This window comes from Chiloscyllium plagiosum, chromosome 2, assembly GCF_004010195.1.
Source record: "Chiloscyllium plagiosum isolate BGI_BamShark_2017 chromosome 2, ASM401019v2, whole genome shotgun sequence".
NCBI classification, from domain to species: Eukaryota; Metazoa; Chordata; class Chondrichthyes; order Orectolobiformes; family Hemiscylliidae; genus Chiloscyllium; species Chiloscyllium plagiosum.
Window position 1 is genome coordinate 101,303,707 of NC_057711.1, and position 16,133 is coordinate 101,319,839.

At 40.1% G+C, this 16,133-nt stretch overlaps 1 protein-coding gene across 3 annotated transcripts in view; it reads right to left on the minus strand.

The window, feature by feature from the left end:
- LOC122562270 (lysine-specific demethylase 4C-like) overlaps positions 1-16,133 on the minus strand; it is a 437,697-nt gene that overhangs the window by 58,132 nt on the left and 363,432 nt on the right. For all 3 annotated transcript variants that reach the window (XM_043715065.1, XM_043715046.1, XM_043715057.1), the window contains 2 exons: positions 6,574-6,759; positions 5,212-5,382 (listed from right to left, as the gene is read on the minus strand). In XM_043715065.1, coding sequence (XP_043571000.1) covers positions 5,212-5,382; positions 6,574-6,759 — 357 coding nt within the window. The remainder of the gene's footprint in view (positions 1-5,211; positions 5,383-6,573; positions 6,760-16,133) is intronic.

A 16,133-nucleotide genomic window follows, 5' to 3' on the forward strand; every position in this document is an offset into this window, starting at 1 on the left:
TCCCTCCCCCCTACCTTTTATCTCAGCCCGCTTGGCACACCAGCCTCATTCCTGAAGAAGGGCTTATGCCCGAAACGTCGATTCTCCTGCTCCTCGGATGCTGCCTAGCCTGCTGGTGTTTTTCCAGCATCACATTTTTCAACACAACTACCATCTCAATCCTGTTTGATGGAACTCTGTAGAGCAACTTGCTGATGACAACTAACTTTGATTCTCAGTACAAAGTATATGGGTTCTGTGCAACTGAAACAATTAACAGAGCCACATCCACAGCACAGAACATTTTAAACAAGTTTGTCTTAAAACTGTACCTGATGGACAGAGGGAGATGCTTCTGAGAAAGCAATTTCTCAGCATTTGCTTTCTCCTTTAAGCAAGGCCAATAAATTCAATTGTTCTGAGAACAAAAAGAATATGGTTATGGGTGTTGAAGACAACTCATTTTCAGCCCCAGTACATCATCGCAAAGGTTGCAGAGTGTCCTCGGCCCACACATCTCCAGCTGCTCCATCATCATTCATCTTCCTTTCATCACAATGTCAGATGTGAGTTGTTCACTAATTATTGCACATTGGTCAGTTCCATTCACAACTGACCAGAGAATGAAATATTACATTCCTGCAAACAGAAAGATCTGGACAACATTTAGGCTTGTGCTTGGTCAATCAGTGCAGTCAATGATCATCTCCAAAGAAGAGAATCTCAACATCTTCCCTTGACATTCAAAAGCATGATCACTGACCTCACTGTCAACACCATGAGTATCATTTTGACCACAAACATAAATGGATTAGCTGTATAAACACAGTGGCTACAAAACTATTCACCATCTACAAGGACAAGTCAGGACTGTGATGGAATATCCTTCACTTGCTTGGATGAGTGCACTCCAATACCATCATGCAGGTAAAAACAGCCTCCTTGATTAGCCCACTAGATCAACACAATAAATTCTGTAGAATGAATAGAGTCATTGAATCATCGAGATGTACAGCATGGAAACAGACCCTTTGGTCTAACCAGTCCATGCCGATCAAATATCCCAACACAACCTAGTCCCACCTGCCAGCAACCAGCCCAATAACCCTCCAAACCCTTCTTATTCATATACCCATCCAAATGCTTCTTAACTGTTGCAATTGAACCAGCCTCCACCACTTCCTCTGGCAGCTCATTCCATACACGTATCACCCTCTGCATGAAAACGTTGATCCTTAGGTCTCTTTTATATCTTTCCCCTCTCACCCTAAACCTATGCCCTCTAGTTCTGGACTCCCCGACCTCAGGGAAAAGACTTTGCCTATTTATCCTATCCATGTCCCTCATAATTTTATAAACCTCTATAAGGGCACCCCTCAGCCTCCGACGCTCCAGGGAAAACAGCTCCAGCCTACTCAACCTCTCCCTATAGCTCAAATTCTCCAACCCTGGCAACATCCTTGTAAATCTTTTCTGAACCCCTTCAAGTTTCACAACTTCTTTCCGACAGGAAGGAGACCAGAATTGCACGCAATATTCCAACAGTGGCCTAACCAATGTCCTGTACAGCCGCAACATGACCTCCCAACTCCTGTACTCAATACTTGCTAAGATTTGCTTTCCCAAAATGCAGCACCTCGCATTTATCTGAATTAAACTCCATCTGCCACTTCTCAGCCCATTGGCCCATCTGGTCCAGATCCTGTTGTAATCTGAGGTAACCCTCTTGGCTGTCCACTACACCTCCAATTTTGGCGTCATCTGCAAACTTACTAACTGTACCTCTTATGCTCACATCCAAATCATTTATATAAATGACAAAAAGTAGAGGGCCCAGCACCGGTCCTTGTGGCACTCCACTGGTCACAGGTCTCCAGTCTGAAAAACAACCCTCCACCAGCACCCTCTAGCTTCTACATTTGAGCCAGTTCTGTATCCAAATGGTTAGTTCTCATTGTATTCCATGAGATCTTACCTTGTTACTCAGTTTCCCATGGGAAACCTTGTCGAACGCCTTACTGAAGTCCATATAGATCACATCTACTGCTCTGCCCTCTTCAATCAACTTTGTTACTTCTTTAAAAAACTCAATCAAGTTTGTTAGACATGATTTCCCATGCACAAAGCCATGTTGACCATCTCTAATCAGTCCTTGCCTTTCCAACTACATGAACATCCTGTCCCTCAGAATTCCCTCTCACAACTTGCCCACAAGCGAGGTCAGGCTCACCGGTCTGTAGTTCCCTGGCTTGTCCTTACCACCCTTCTTAAACAGTGGCACCACATTTGCCAACCTCCAGTCTTTCGGCACCTCACCTGTGACTATCGATGATACAAATATCTCAGCAAGAGGCCCAGCAATCACTTCTCTAGCTTCCCACAGAGTTCTCGGGTACACCTGATCAGGTCCTGGGGATTTATCCACCTTTACCCGTTTCAAGACATCCAGCACCTCCTCCTCTGTAATCTGGACATTTTGCAAGATGTCACCATCTATTTCACTACAGTCTATATCTTCCATATCCTTTCCACAGTAAATACTGATGCAAAATACTCATTTAGTATCTCCCCCATTTTCTGTGGCTCCACACAAAGTCCACCCTTCTGATCTTTGAGGGGCCCTATTCTCTCCCTAGTTACCCTTCTGTCCTTAATGTATTTGCAAAAACCCTTTGGATTCTCCTTAATTCTATTTGCCAAAGCTATCTCATGTCCCCTTTATGCCCTCCTGATTTCACTCTTAAGTATACGCCTACTCTTCAAAGGATTCACTCTATCTATCCTTACATATGCTCCCTTCTTTTTCTTAACCCAACCCTCAATTTCTTTAGTCATCCAGCATTCCCTACACCTACCAGCCTTTCCTTTCACCCTGACAGGAATATACTTTTTCTGGATTCTCGTTATCTCATTTCTAAAAGCTTCCCATTTTCTAGCCGTCCATTAACCTGCGAACATCTGCCTCCAATCAGCTTTTGAAAGTTCTTGCTTAATACCATCAAAGTTAGTCTTCCTCCAATTTAGAACTTCAACATTTAGATCTGATCTATCCTTTTCCATCACTATTTTAAAACTAAGAGAATTATGGTCGCTGGCCCCAAAGTGCTCCCCCACTGACACCTCAGTCACCTGCCCTGCCTTATTTCCCAAGAATAGGTCAAGTTTTGCACCTTCTGTAGTAGGTACATCCACATATTGAATCTAGGAGGTTAGGTAGAAGGTTAAAAAGCAGATCTTCAAAGGTGTATTCCAGTGTCACGTTCCAGTGAGAGCAGATAAATGGCTGAAGATACGGCGTAATGAGGAAGAATGCAGATTTTTGGATTATCAGGATCTCTTCTGAGGCAGAAAGTCCTGTTCAAAAGAGATGGGCTTCAGCTGAACTTGGTGGAGAGTTTTGCTAATTCTATTTCAGAAGCCTTTAATTTAGTTGGGGAGAGGGGTGGAAGATTCCTACATTGCAGTGAAAATGGAAAGGCAGATGAGGATGGTTCTGAATCAAAAACATTAACTTGAAAAGACAGACAAATGTAAGTCAGACAATGAGGTAACGCTGAATTAAACTGCCTTTATCGGCCAGTGCATTGAGTACAGGAGTTAGGAGGTCACGTACTGGACATTGGTTAGGCCACTTTTGGAATACTATGTGCAAATCTGACCTCCGTGCTGTAGGAAGAATGTTGCCAATGGTTCAGAAAAGATTTGCAAGGCTGTTGCCAGAGTTGAAGGGTTTGGGCTGAATAAGCTGGGGCTATTTTCCTGGAGCGTAGGAGGCTGAGGGGCGACCTTATATAAGTTTAGAAAATCATGAGGGGCATGAATAGGGTGAATGGCCAAGGCTTCTCTCCACCCCCCCCCCCCCCCCAACGTAGGGGAATTCAAAACCAGAGGGCATAGATTTAAAGTAAGAGGGGAAGGATTTAAAGGGACTTAGGGAACAACATTTTCACACAGAGCGTGGTACGTGTATGGGATGAGCTGCCAAAGAAAATGGTGGAGGCTGGTACAATTACAACATTTAAAAGGCATTTGGCTGGATACGTGAATAGGAAGGGTTTCGAGGGATATGGGCCAAATAATGGCAAATGGGACTAGATTAGTTTACGATATCTGGTTGACATGGACGAGTTAGACCGAAAGTTCTGCTTCTCTGCTGTATGACTCTATGACTCCACCCACCACATTAATTATTCACTCTACTCAATATTGGGCAGCAATGCATACTAGATACAAGATGCACTACAGCATCGAACCAAGACTCCTTCGACAAAACCTTCCAAACCCATGACCTCCATCATCTAGAAAGACAAGGGCAGCAGAGACATGAGGACATCTTAATTAGTCTAGAAATAAAATGTTATGAGGAAAATACAGAGAGTGGAATGTTAGATCAGCCTACTGAATAGCAGAGCAAGTTTGAAGGGCCCAACAGTCTATTCATGCTCCTATTTCCAATGGACTTATCACACCTGCAGATTGTCCTCCAAGGCACACAGCAGTCTGATTTGGAACTATAGCAATGATACTTCACTGTAACTAGAATTCCCTTCCTAACAGCAATGGAGGGGTACATATAGTAGATGGACAGCCCTAATTCATGAAGGCAGCTCATTAATATCTTCTTCGGGGCAATAAAGGATGAGTAACAACTGCGGGTTTTGCCAGAAATCAGATCCCATGAAAGAATGCAAATAAAAACTGTTATATTGGATATAGCTAACAGATTTGTCATAATCACATAACTGATTACCCTACAGGGACCAATTACAAGTGTTCATGCGTCAAATCCATGCTTTCTCTAGTCATGTAGTCTCTGCTCACTTCAGTGTTCCCTCTCAGCTCTTTGTTCCATTGTGCTTCAAGGCAACCTTTTTTTTTAATAAAACAAGCTTTATACAAGGATAAAAACTAAAGTAAACGCGTTGCATGAAAATAAGCTCAGCAGGTTCTGTGAAATATCTTGTATTCAGTCTAATATCAGTTCACTCAGTTCTAAAGCCAACACTGTTGATCAATATTTCAGAGCAAATATAATTTGCTACCATAACGTAAATGTTAATCCACATTTGTGAGGTTGATAAGCCCAAATATTTATTTCATTCAGGAAACAGACTGGAAAAAGCTACAACATTGTACTTAACTAATGACACTAATTTTGATGTCCATCCCGGTTTGAAGAGGGGCCATTAAAATTGTTTGCTTTTGCAGACTGAACAGAAGCAAAATACTCACAGCAATATCTTCTGGGTACAGATCATCACTGAAGGAACCATCATCAAATATAACTTGATAGAAGGTCTGCGATGAAATCCCAGTCACTCTGCAACTATAGTATCGTCCATTCTTGTGTTTAGAGATGACTGTCTGCCCAACTGTTAAGTCTTGAAATAAAGTTTTGCTTTTCTTTTTTGAGGAAAAAAAATCAAAATAAAAATTTCACTTGAAGAATTATTTACGGAACAGAGTTTTCTGAAAAGGAACATAACATGATAGAGGTATAATAATGTAAGTATTGCAACTTTTATTTTAGACTTCTGCAAAGTATAGTTCAATTATTTTCCATTAAAAACCATAGAACAGTGGTACGTGGGCCAGTTAATTGTTTATAAAGAAAAGTAGGTAGGGAAGCGACGGCCTCGTGGTATTATTGCTAGAGTATTAATCCAGAAACTCAAGTAAAGTTCTGGGGACCTGGGTTCAAATCCTGCCGTGGCAGATGATGGAATTTGAATTATTGATAAAAATATGGCATTAAGAATTTATAAATGACAATGAAACCTCTGTCAATTGTCAGAAAAACCCATCTGGTTTACTAATATCCTTCAGGGAAAGAAATCTGCCATCCTCACCTGGTCTGGCTTACACGAGAGTCCACACCCAAACAATGTGGTTGACTCTCAAATACCCTCTGAAGCCACTCAGTTGTACCAATTGCTACAAAGTCTCTTCCAGGACAACTACAGATGAGTAATAAATGCTGGCCAGCTAACAATGCCCACATCCCACAAATGAACTAAACAAAAACTCATTCAAATACAAGGCAAAAATCTCAATAAACAGTTAATTTATTCTGCGGTTAAACTGAACAATTGCACTATCTTTAACCAAGGATAAAAACTAAAGTAAATGTGTTGTACGAAATTAAACTCATTAGGTACTGTGAAGCATCTTGTGTTCAGTCCAATAGCAGTTCATTTAGTTCTAAAACAAACATTGTTGATCAATACTTCAGAGCAAGTATAATTCGCTACCAGAATCTAAATGTTAATCCACATTTGTAAATACGTCAGTGACCTGCTAATAAAAATAAGATTTTACTTCCTTCAGGAAATTAGAAAAAGATGTGAAAAACACGTGCAGTCATAATATTGTACACGAGTCTCACAAGCTACCCATACAGTATATTGTAAATAAATGGATTTCAATTTTCTTTAAATGATTTCCCTTCATCCACTCAGAGAAGTTGCTCAATAAGATTAGGCAAAGTAGTGCAAAAAAATAATGCCAGAGTGTCTGAACACGGAACTTACAAATTCAAAATATGTTAACATGAACTCTAGGGCAACAGCAATTGCAACTGAGTGAAATACTTACTACGCTGAGATTTGTCTTGTGTCTGAAGCATGTGATAAGGACTACATATGGCCAGTCATCTGGTTCCATTATGACTCCAGCTGCATGGGCACAAGTTACATGAAAGGATGTTGGGCAACGTCCATATGAACACTGAATGCAAGCACCCAAAGTCTTCTTAACTCTCTTTCTACAAAAGACACATTTCTGATGGGAGAAAGAAAAGAGTTAATTTTGATACATGCTCTGATCAATCATCTCCAGATTTACAAGTACTCAGGAAAATTAGTTTCTTTCTCAATGTACTCAATTAAATATTCTAACTAACAGTAAAATGCTCAGTTATTCATCCAGCTTTTTGAAAAAAAAATATTATTCATTTCTTCTATTTTGCAAGGAATACCCTAAAATAAGCAAAAAGCAAGTTAATTGCTGTTACTGAATGGGAGCAGAGCATGGATAATGTACAGTATTGTTTCAATGAGGTGTTATTATGCAGTGGTAGATTACAGGTTCCTACATGATGAAAGGACTTACATTTGTATAGTGCCTCAGCAGTCACAAATTACTTCCATTGGAAATACAGGACAATTTACTTGGAGATGTTTATCTTTTATGTAGACTAGAGCTGCAACCACATTATGCACAATAAGATCTCACCAATAGCAATGAGACAAATAAATGGATGACTCTTTTTGGTGCTGGTGGATGAGAAAGAAGTATGTTCAAGGACTTTAAGAAATATCCTCTTTTTGAATAGTGCCACGAGAGCTTTGAAGCTCACTTTTTATTTTAATGTGCAGGAGCCGGTGTTGGATTGGGGTGGAGAACGTTAAAAATCACACAACACCAAGCCCAAAAGCTAGTGCTTCTAAATAAACCTGTTGAACCATAACCTGGTGTTGTCTGATTTTTAAATTTGCCCACCTTTATTAAGTACAGGTAATTTCTTATCCTAAGGTCAACATCTCTGTTAATGGGGTATAGGTTTCACCCTTTCAAAGAAGCCCTTCCACTCTCGTGTCCATTAACTGATGCTGGGATCAACCTTGGGTCTAATCAATCCTGGCAAACAAAACCTGAAAACGTTCCCATTATCCTAATCAGCTAGAATTCATCATATTCCTTATTTAATTATTTTCTGGATCATTTTCAAGTTCTGTTATTATCAATCCGGTTTCTCAATTTCAAGTATTTCAGGATCCTTCCTGCTTTTTCTTTAAGTTGGCTACTTTCTTTCTTCCAAACCCTGCTAATCAAAGCCTTCTAGAAATCTCACTCTAACTCCCTGCAAACCTCTCAGTGTCTTTGCACCAAACAGATCTGCTTTTACAGAAAAATGTAATTCTTTCCCCTGTCCTTACTGAGTAACACTGTATATAGATGGGCAATTTGTGAACAAAGACATTACAAATTTATCAAAAATAATCTCACCACCTCCATCATCACAAAGACATTTCAACTTGTCCTTAACTCTCCTTTGATTTTGTGAAGAATAGTGATATTCAAATAATCCAATTGCATTCTTGTATTTGAGTAACAGAAGTGATCAATGGTTCTGTAGCGGAGAGTGCCCAAAGGATAGAACTAGCAGAAAACCATTATCAAACTTTGAGGTCTGAGCATTTGGCTCTAAATGGGCAAGGTTCATATTCCACTCCAAATATTCAGGGCAAATGGTGACCAGAGCTCATTTTAGGTTTGAACTCTGTGCTGAGATCAGCAGTATACACAAATCTGGCAGAGGTGTGCTTGTCAGAATCTTCATTGTGTGAATGGTGTGGTAGAATAAGTTAGGGGAGGCAATATTACAGCATTTAGTTTGAGGATGGTAGCAGGACAAATGGCACAGGACAGATCCAGAAGAATTAGGAAACAGATAAGAAGAATTAGGAAACAGTTAAGTAGAACAGAGTCCCTGATTGAGGAAGTGCACTAAAAATGTGAATTGAAACCACATAAACTTGGCCCATGGGAGCGGCACGGTGCCTCAGTGGTTAGCACTGGTGCCTGTCAGCGCCAGAGATCCAGGTTCAATTCTACCCCCATGAGACTGTCTGTGTGGAGTTTGCACACGAGCCTTGTGTCGGCGTGGGTTTCCTCCAGGTGCTCCGGTTTCCTCCCACAGTCCAAAGATGCGTTGGCTAGGTGGATTGACCATGTTAAATTGCCCACAGTGTTCAGGAATGTGCAGGTGAGGTGGATTAGCCATGGGAAATGTAGGGTTACAGGGATAAGGTAGGGTGGTGAGTCTGGCTAGGATGCTCTTCAGTGGGTCGGTGCAGACTCGATAGGCCAGATGGTCTGCTTCTATACTATAGGGAATCTATGTTTCTATGATCACTGAAATTTTCATTGGAAGGTCACACAGGTGTTATAGAAAGGTAACTAATTGTCATGACCATTCCTTTTGAAAAATCAAGAATTCTAATCTATTGTATAGCCATTTAAGAAGGATATTTAGTGGATGACATAGACAGAGATTGAGGCAATTTTTAAAATTTGAGAAACAACAATAGATGCAATTTAATACAAAGTGAGAGGTAAGGATCGGGTTAATCAGTTTTTCCTCCATACTGCAGTTTAACGTTTGCCTGTTAATTGAGATTGCCTGAAGATTAAAAGTGCAATCACCAAACAGCTTGCTTTATTTTCCCGACATGAATGTTTAATACAAATGAAATGGCCATTGAACTGTTGAATTAAGACCAATCTCAAAGTAATAATCAACTTAGACAATAAGTCAAAACTGATCATTTAATTAGCTGATCAGTTAGAGAGAGAATATTGGAATGGATATGATAAAGCAATTGGAGCACTCACCATGAGAAAATAGCTTATGAAATCTGAAGATGATACAAAATGCAGACAGAGGGGTTTCCTCTATTCAGTCAACATTTGGGGGTTGCAGGTTAGGGAGCGCAAATCCACAGCTGCAAGGACAGCACAAGCTTTTCAGTGTTGAATGAAAGTTCCACGTGTAACCATCAGACATGCAAAGTGACATGCATAAGTGTTGAAAAAGGGAGGTTTAATAAAATGGAAGAAAAGATAGCTGATTCAAGTCTAATCAGCATAAAATGTCAATTCTAAACTGTAACAGGTTTTAGATTCTTCACCTAATACTAACGAGGTTGTAGAGTAGAGAAGATTTTATTTGTCATTTCTACCATATACAGCAAAAGCGAGACAGCGTTCCTCCAGTACTGAGGGTGTTAGCACAAACTACACAATAATATATGGCATAAAGTGTATAAGAGGTGCAAAACACACGCAAGTTACAGTGTAACAGAAGAATGATGGATTATAGACATTTTTATAGCAGCCATACGAAAGAATTTCAGATTGGAAAGAGTCCGATTATACTGTGTTGAGGAGCCTGATGGCTTGGGGGAAGAAACTGTTGCACAGTCTGGCCATGAGAAACCGTATGCTCTGGTATCTTCTGCCAGATGGGAGAAGAGTTTGAGTGAGTGGGATCTTCCATAATGCTCTTAGCCTTTTGGATGCAGCATGTGGAGTAAGTATCTGTAATGGAGGGAAGAGAGACCCTGATGATCTTCTCAGCTGTCCTCAGCTGTATTCTAAGTGTTGCTGTAAAATGCATGCTTATTGTGTACACAATGAATCTGTGAAGATTTGTCAATTAATGCTGTAAACCTTATTCAGTTTAGGAGTAAATTAAACGTAAAATGCTTATCCTTATACTTTGGCCATAAGAACAGCAGATGACAATAACAAAATGGAGACACACTTTGGAAAGCATTTAAACCATTTTAAACTATTAAAATTGAAAGTACTATAGACAAAGGATCTTGGATCTCATCACAGGATGTGTGGCATTTACAAGTGCAAGTAAATTATGCACAACATAGCTCAGACTTCAGAAAGGATACTGCATTGGCTTAGCATCAAACGAACCTGGTAGAAGCCTACTTGATTGACTGAAGGCAACTGTATTTAGATTCCAAGGTTCAAACCATTAGGTTCAAGCATAGTCATCACTAAGACTGGTTCAACGAAAACTGCACTGAAATATGTGATCACCTGAAATAAAAACCGGTAACCTTCATTGCCTGGCAGAGTATCCCAAAGTCACAAGTCAATAAAGCAGCATTCCTACAGCTCATGGCTGCACTCAAAGACAAATCAAGAAGATAAATGCAGTGAAAATAAAAAGATCAAGAGATCCAACAATATAGTGACCATCATCACCATCAGGTCTATGGGCCAAGATAAAATAGACAAACTCTTCCTTGCTTAGAGGATGGCACTTGCATGAAAATGCCATGCTAAGTGCTGGGGAGAATATTCTGATCAATTCCTCAACCGTGACTTTTAAAATTCTTGCAGGTGGTGTTGGCTTCACTGACATTTGCTGCCACTGCTACTGTCTTGAGAATTCATAATTGTAGATGACTGTTTCCAGGCCATCCTCTGTACCCTATGGTAGAACTCATAGGTGAACCACAATGATTACACAGCTGCAATAGGCAATAACATTCATAAAAATAACAACAACCATGCAGTATGATGGCATTCCAGCTGAGGTCTCCAAAGCTGATAGGCTTCTTCTTAGAGCATGACTCCATGCACACACCTGCAGATTTCTGAAGAAAAATCTCTCTCTCCTCCACAATTCTCCCCAACAACTTACAACTTCAGGAATGTAACAACTGCAGCTATTTTCAAGAGGGGAGATAAATCATGCTGTGGAAACTATCAAGGTACCTTCTGTTTAACCATCACAGGAAAAATACTGACACACATTATCCTGAACCATCTAATTCTTGTTATTGAGGAAATCTTCCCAATAACACCATGTGTCAGTGTTCCAGGCAAATTTTCAACAGAGATAATTGTTGCTCAAAAACGCCAAGAAAAATATTGAGAACACCACCAGGAATTCTTCACTCCATTCATTCTGATCAATACAACTTGACTCAGTAAACCGTGAAGCTCTGTGGATTATGCCCCCAAGATTTAAATTCTCCAAATACTTCATTATGATATGACTGTAGCTGTCTTGAGTGGGAGATCTAATACAGATACCTTCATAATTCAGCCCTGTGTTATTCATCTCAAAGATCAACTATAGGAACATAGGAGTAGGTGTAGAGTCAAGGAGGGCGGCACTGGAAAAGCATAGCAGGTTAGGCAGCATCCAAGGAGCAGGACACTTGACATTTCAGGCATAAGCCCTTGATCAGGAATGAAGGGTGTATGCCTGAAGCGTTGACTCTCCTGCTCCTTGGATGCTGCCTGACCTACTGTGCTTTTCCAGCACCACTCTTCTCAACTCTGACTTCTCCAGCATCTGCAGTCCTCACATTCTCCTGGGAGCAGATGTAGGCCATTCAGCCCCTCTAGTCTGTTCTGTCATTCAATGAGATCATGTCTGATTTGTGACTCCATATTCTTGCCTTTGGCCCATATCCTTTCATACCCTTATTTAACAAAAAATTAGCTAACTCAGATTGAAAATTAACAACTGATCTGGAATCAACTGTCTTTTGTGGAAGAGAATCTAGAATGTTTCGAATTGAATACAACAAATTAAGTCGCTAAGGCTAAAACGTGACAGAGTTGCCTTGATGATCTGATCCAATTCAGTCATTTTACTATACTATTTACACCCACTTTGAAACATTGGCTATAATTTGACCAGCCCTGCGGGGAAAACAGAGAGGCAGAAAAGTTCTGGGGGTTTTCACCAACTTAACTTACCGCTTTTAGAGGACACCTCATCCCTTTTTCTTATGGTTGAAGGCTCAGCTTTGGCCACTGATGGTGGTATTGAGCCTCTGTCTGGGCGGGTATCCATGGGTGGACTGCCATACTTAGTGGCATTTTCAGTGGCAGTCACTTAGTTGAAAACTACTGGGATTAAGCCTCCGTGGATCCCAGCACTGGCTGTAGCAGAACACCTCCTGTATTTGACTCTGGTGGTTGACTTTCAAGAGGAGAGCAAACATTAAACCCGTCGTTTAGTTACAATGTGGCCTATATCCTTCCTTATAAGATTGAGCACGAGGACTGAGAGGATTTAGTATAATCTGCAACAGAAAATAGGGCTAACTGTAGGAATTCTATTTTATGCATGAGCTTAGAAAGTGTCATGAAGGTTAGAATAAGTTGTGAAGAATTCAAAGCTGCAATTATCAGTCCACTTAACGGGTCTGTAAGTGGAAAATCAATAACTAGAACGTTCAATACACTTGCATTTGGTGTGATTGCCTTTGTAAATGGCAAACACAAAGCCCCAAGAAAACTGGCTTTCATCTACTCTCATGAAGAACCTGAAGCTCTGCCAAGTCAATGAAAGATTTAACAAATCACTGGTGTAACTGCAGTATCCAACACTGATTGCTTTGTCTTTTACAGTCTGATGAAGGCCATAGCCAATAACAATTTGCATTTATATAGCAACGAAGTGGGCTAGAGTCAGTGGCCAGGATGCAAAGTTTGTGGCAGGAGCTGAGAATAATGGTTTTGGTCTTTCAGATGTTTAGTGAGAGAAAACTGCATACATCCAAGACAGGAGGCTAGACTATCAGTTTAACAACAGAAAGGTAGAAGAGTTCAGAGAGGTAGTGTTAAGATTAAGCTGAGTGCCTTCAGCATATATGTAGAAGCTAATCTTTTATAAGGCATGGATCTTTGAGTCTGGATTAGTGGTGCTGGAAGAACACAGCAGTTCAGGCAGCATCCGAGGAGCAGTAAAATCGATGTTTCAGGCAAAAGCCCAAAGGGCTTTTGCCCGAAACGTCGATTTTACTGCTCCTCGGATGCTGCCTGAACTGCTGTGCTCTTCCAGCACCACTAATCCAGAATCTGGTTTCTCGCATCTGCAGTCATTGGATCTTTGGATGACCTATGGATCTTTGAGTGTTTTCTGGTTATGATGAGTTAGATACAATGGGAACAAAACAAATTCCATTGAAATGGGAATGCAGGAGAGGCACTATAGATGAGCATTGTAGTCAATTGCATTAAATACTGCAGTAACGATCAGATGGGATAATGTAGCAGACAGGGAGAACACATGGACTGCAGACGCTGGAGATCAGAATCTAGAGGTGTGATTTGAAAAAGCACAGCAGGTCACGCAGCATCCGAGGAATAGGAGAATCAACATTTCTGGCATAAGGCCCACATTCCTAATGAAGGGCTCACGCCCGAAATGTCGACTCTCCTGCTCCTCAGATGTTGTCTGACCTGCTGTGCTTTAAAGGATAGCACATCTATTCATAAAATTTGAAATATGCAAATCAACATTTTGCCCAGTGGGTGATGATGAATTCTCAATTATTTTCTTTTGTGGGAAAGAAAATCTTTCAGATATCATTATAGTTTATGGCACTGGTGAATTAGGCACCATATAAAGCAATGGAAACAATGATTTGAAACAACTGTTACCATTTTGTTAGGGCTGCAAATGATAGTACAGCAAAAATGGCTGACAAAAGCCTCAACAAGTTTTGCAGCATGTTAACTGGAATTAGAGTGTGTGGGAAAGGCTTGTGTTCTCAGCGCTTAAAACAATAGTTGTCTTTTTATTAAGATTGGATATGTAACATTCTTTGCTATCCTAAAGGTAAGAACATTTCATACCAATTAGTTATTTCTCTTTAGTATTATAACTGATTATAAAAAGCTTAAGATACAATGAAGTGATCAAAAAGTATGTTAAAGATTTCTTTCAAAAATTTAAATTTAGAGACTGAAGGATTAGATATAGTCAGAGAAATGAAGGAGGATGGTTAATCAGAGGCACAGCTTTCACTATCTACGAAAGGTCAGAAGAGATGAAGTAAAACTTTATAAAGAAACAGCTTAATCAAAAACAAAATCAGAAAATTATAATGAAGGTGTGAGGAAAAAACACAATACCAACACTGTCTAGTTAGTACATAAACATAATTCTATGAATGCGTGAAGTCTAAGATAAAAATAGAAAATGTTGAATATGCCCATCACGACAGGCAGCATCAATGGAGAGATGGATTAAGAAATATAACTCTATGTTCCCATTTATTTTTACACGGTTAATAAAATTCCTAAACTGGGACTCAACATCTGGGCGTATTTAAATAACATTAGATTGAATCTGAACTTGGGAGTTGTAATATCAATCAGTACATCCCACTGATTAATTCAGAGAAAATAAACATAAATATGCATATGAGCTGTAAGACTAGCTGAATGTTTGCCTAATGTTTAGTTACATTTGAGCATGTGTGTGCATCAATTTACATTTATACTTGCACGTATAACCTGCGTTGTATTGGCATTGTCTAGTTTGACCTCATCAGCCTTTTGTCGTCTCCACAGTTAGTTATTTTGTCTATGAGAAACCGCAAGCATGTTGTTGTTGAACTGCTGATCACTCAAAAACTGTTTCCAACTCAAACGACAAAAATTGCAGTTTAGGATCCCCCTCTTCAGGTACTTCATCTTCAAAACAATAAGCTCAAGGGCGATTTAAGATAGATAACAAATAGCAGCCTTTCCATAGACAACTGAATCTTATGAAAGAAAAGGAGCCTTTAACATCTGGGAAGTGTAAATACTCCTGATGAAGGGCTTATGCCCGAAATGTCGATTCTCCGGCTCCTCAGATGCTGCCGGACCTGCTGTATTTTTCCAACTCCACACTCGGAATCTGACTCTCCAGCATCTGCATTCCTACTTTCTCCAAGAAGTGTAAATATGATCAAAGCTGTTATGGGACTGAAGCAAAAATGTAAGTAGATTACAAGTTGGCTATCCCAGGTGAACTGGTCTCAGAACCTGGAAAGGTACCGATATGTATGCTGATGGGAATCTGTAGTTAAGAACAAATCCTGGAGAAAACAAAAAAAGTGGGAAGGCTCTGGGAAAAGAACACGTACTGAGTTACTATGTGTATTGTACAACTGGAAAGGATAGAGTCCTGAAGAGAGGAGAGCAGGAATTGTGGATGGATCAGGAGCCTATTGCTGCTGCTGTGGTTTCGTCACAGTCAACCAGACCATTTAAAGGGTTTAAAGGAGGGAGTCTCTGAGAATACTTTGCCATCAAGATTGTTGCAAGTTGAGTTAAGGAGGTTCTACAGGCATGTGCTGCTTGGGGGTTGCTTGTAGATATTTTTTAATCAATCCATCTAGATGTGTTGTGACACCAATGCAGCAACTCAGGTCTCCTCAGTCAGAGGTAGGGACACTGCCACTGCACTACGAGAACCCTCCTGATATTAACTACATCCAGGAGCTTTGGACAGAAAGCAGCTGTCAATAGAAGTGTCTCAAGGGAAAGATCCAATGAGTGGGAAGTAAGAAATCTTGATTACTGGAAAAAAAAATTTGCTAAGGCCAAGGGAGTGCTCATTGTGCTGCACTTATGTGTGGAGGAATAAGAGTGGCCGTAACTACATGAACAGTATATTTTTTGCATCAAGTATTTAAAGTTAAATATACCTTATTATTTAAAATATCCCTTCCCTGTTAAATTAATGCTTTAATTGTGTTAATTTTGTTCCAGCAGAAGTTTTAAAACTTGCCTATTGATTTTACTTCCACTGACATCATGAGGATGCCCTT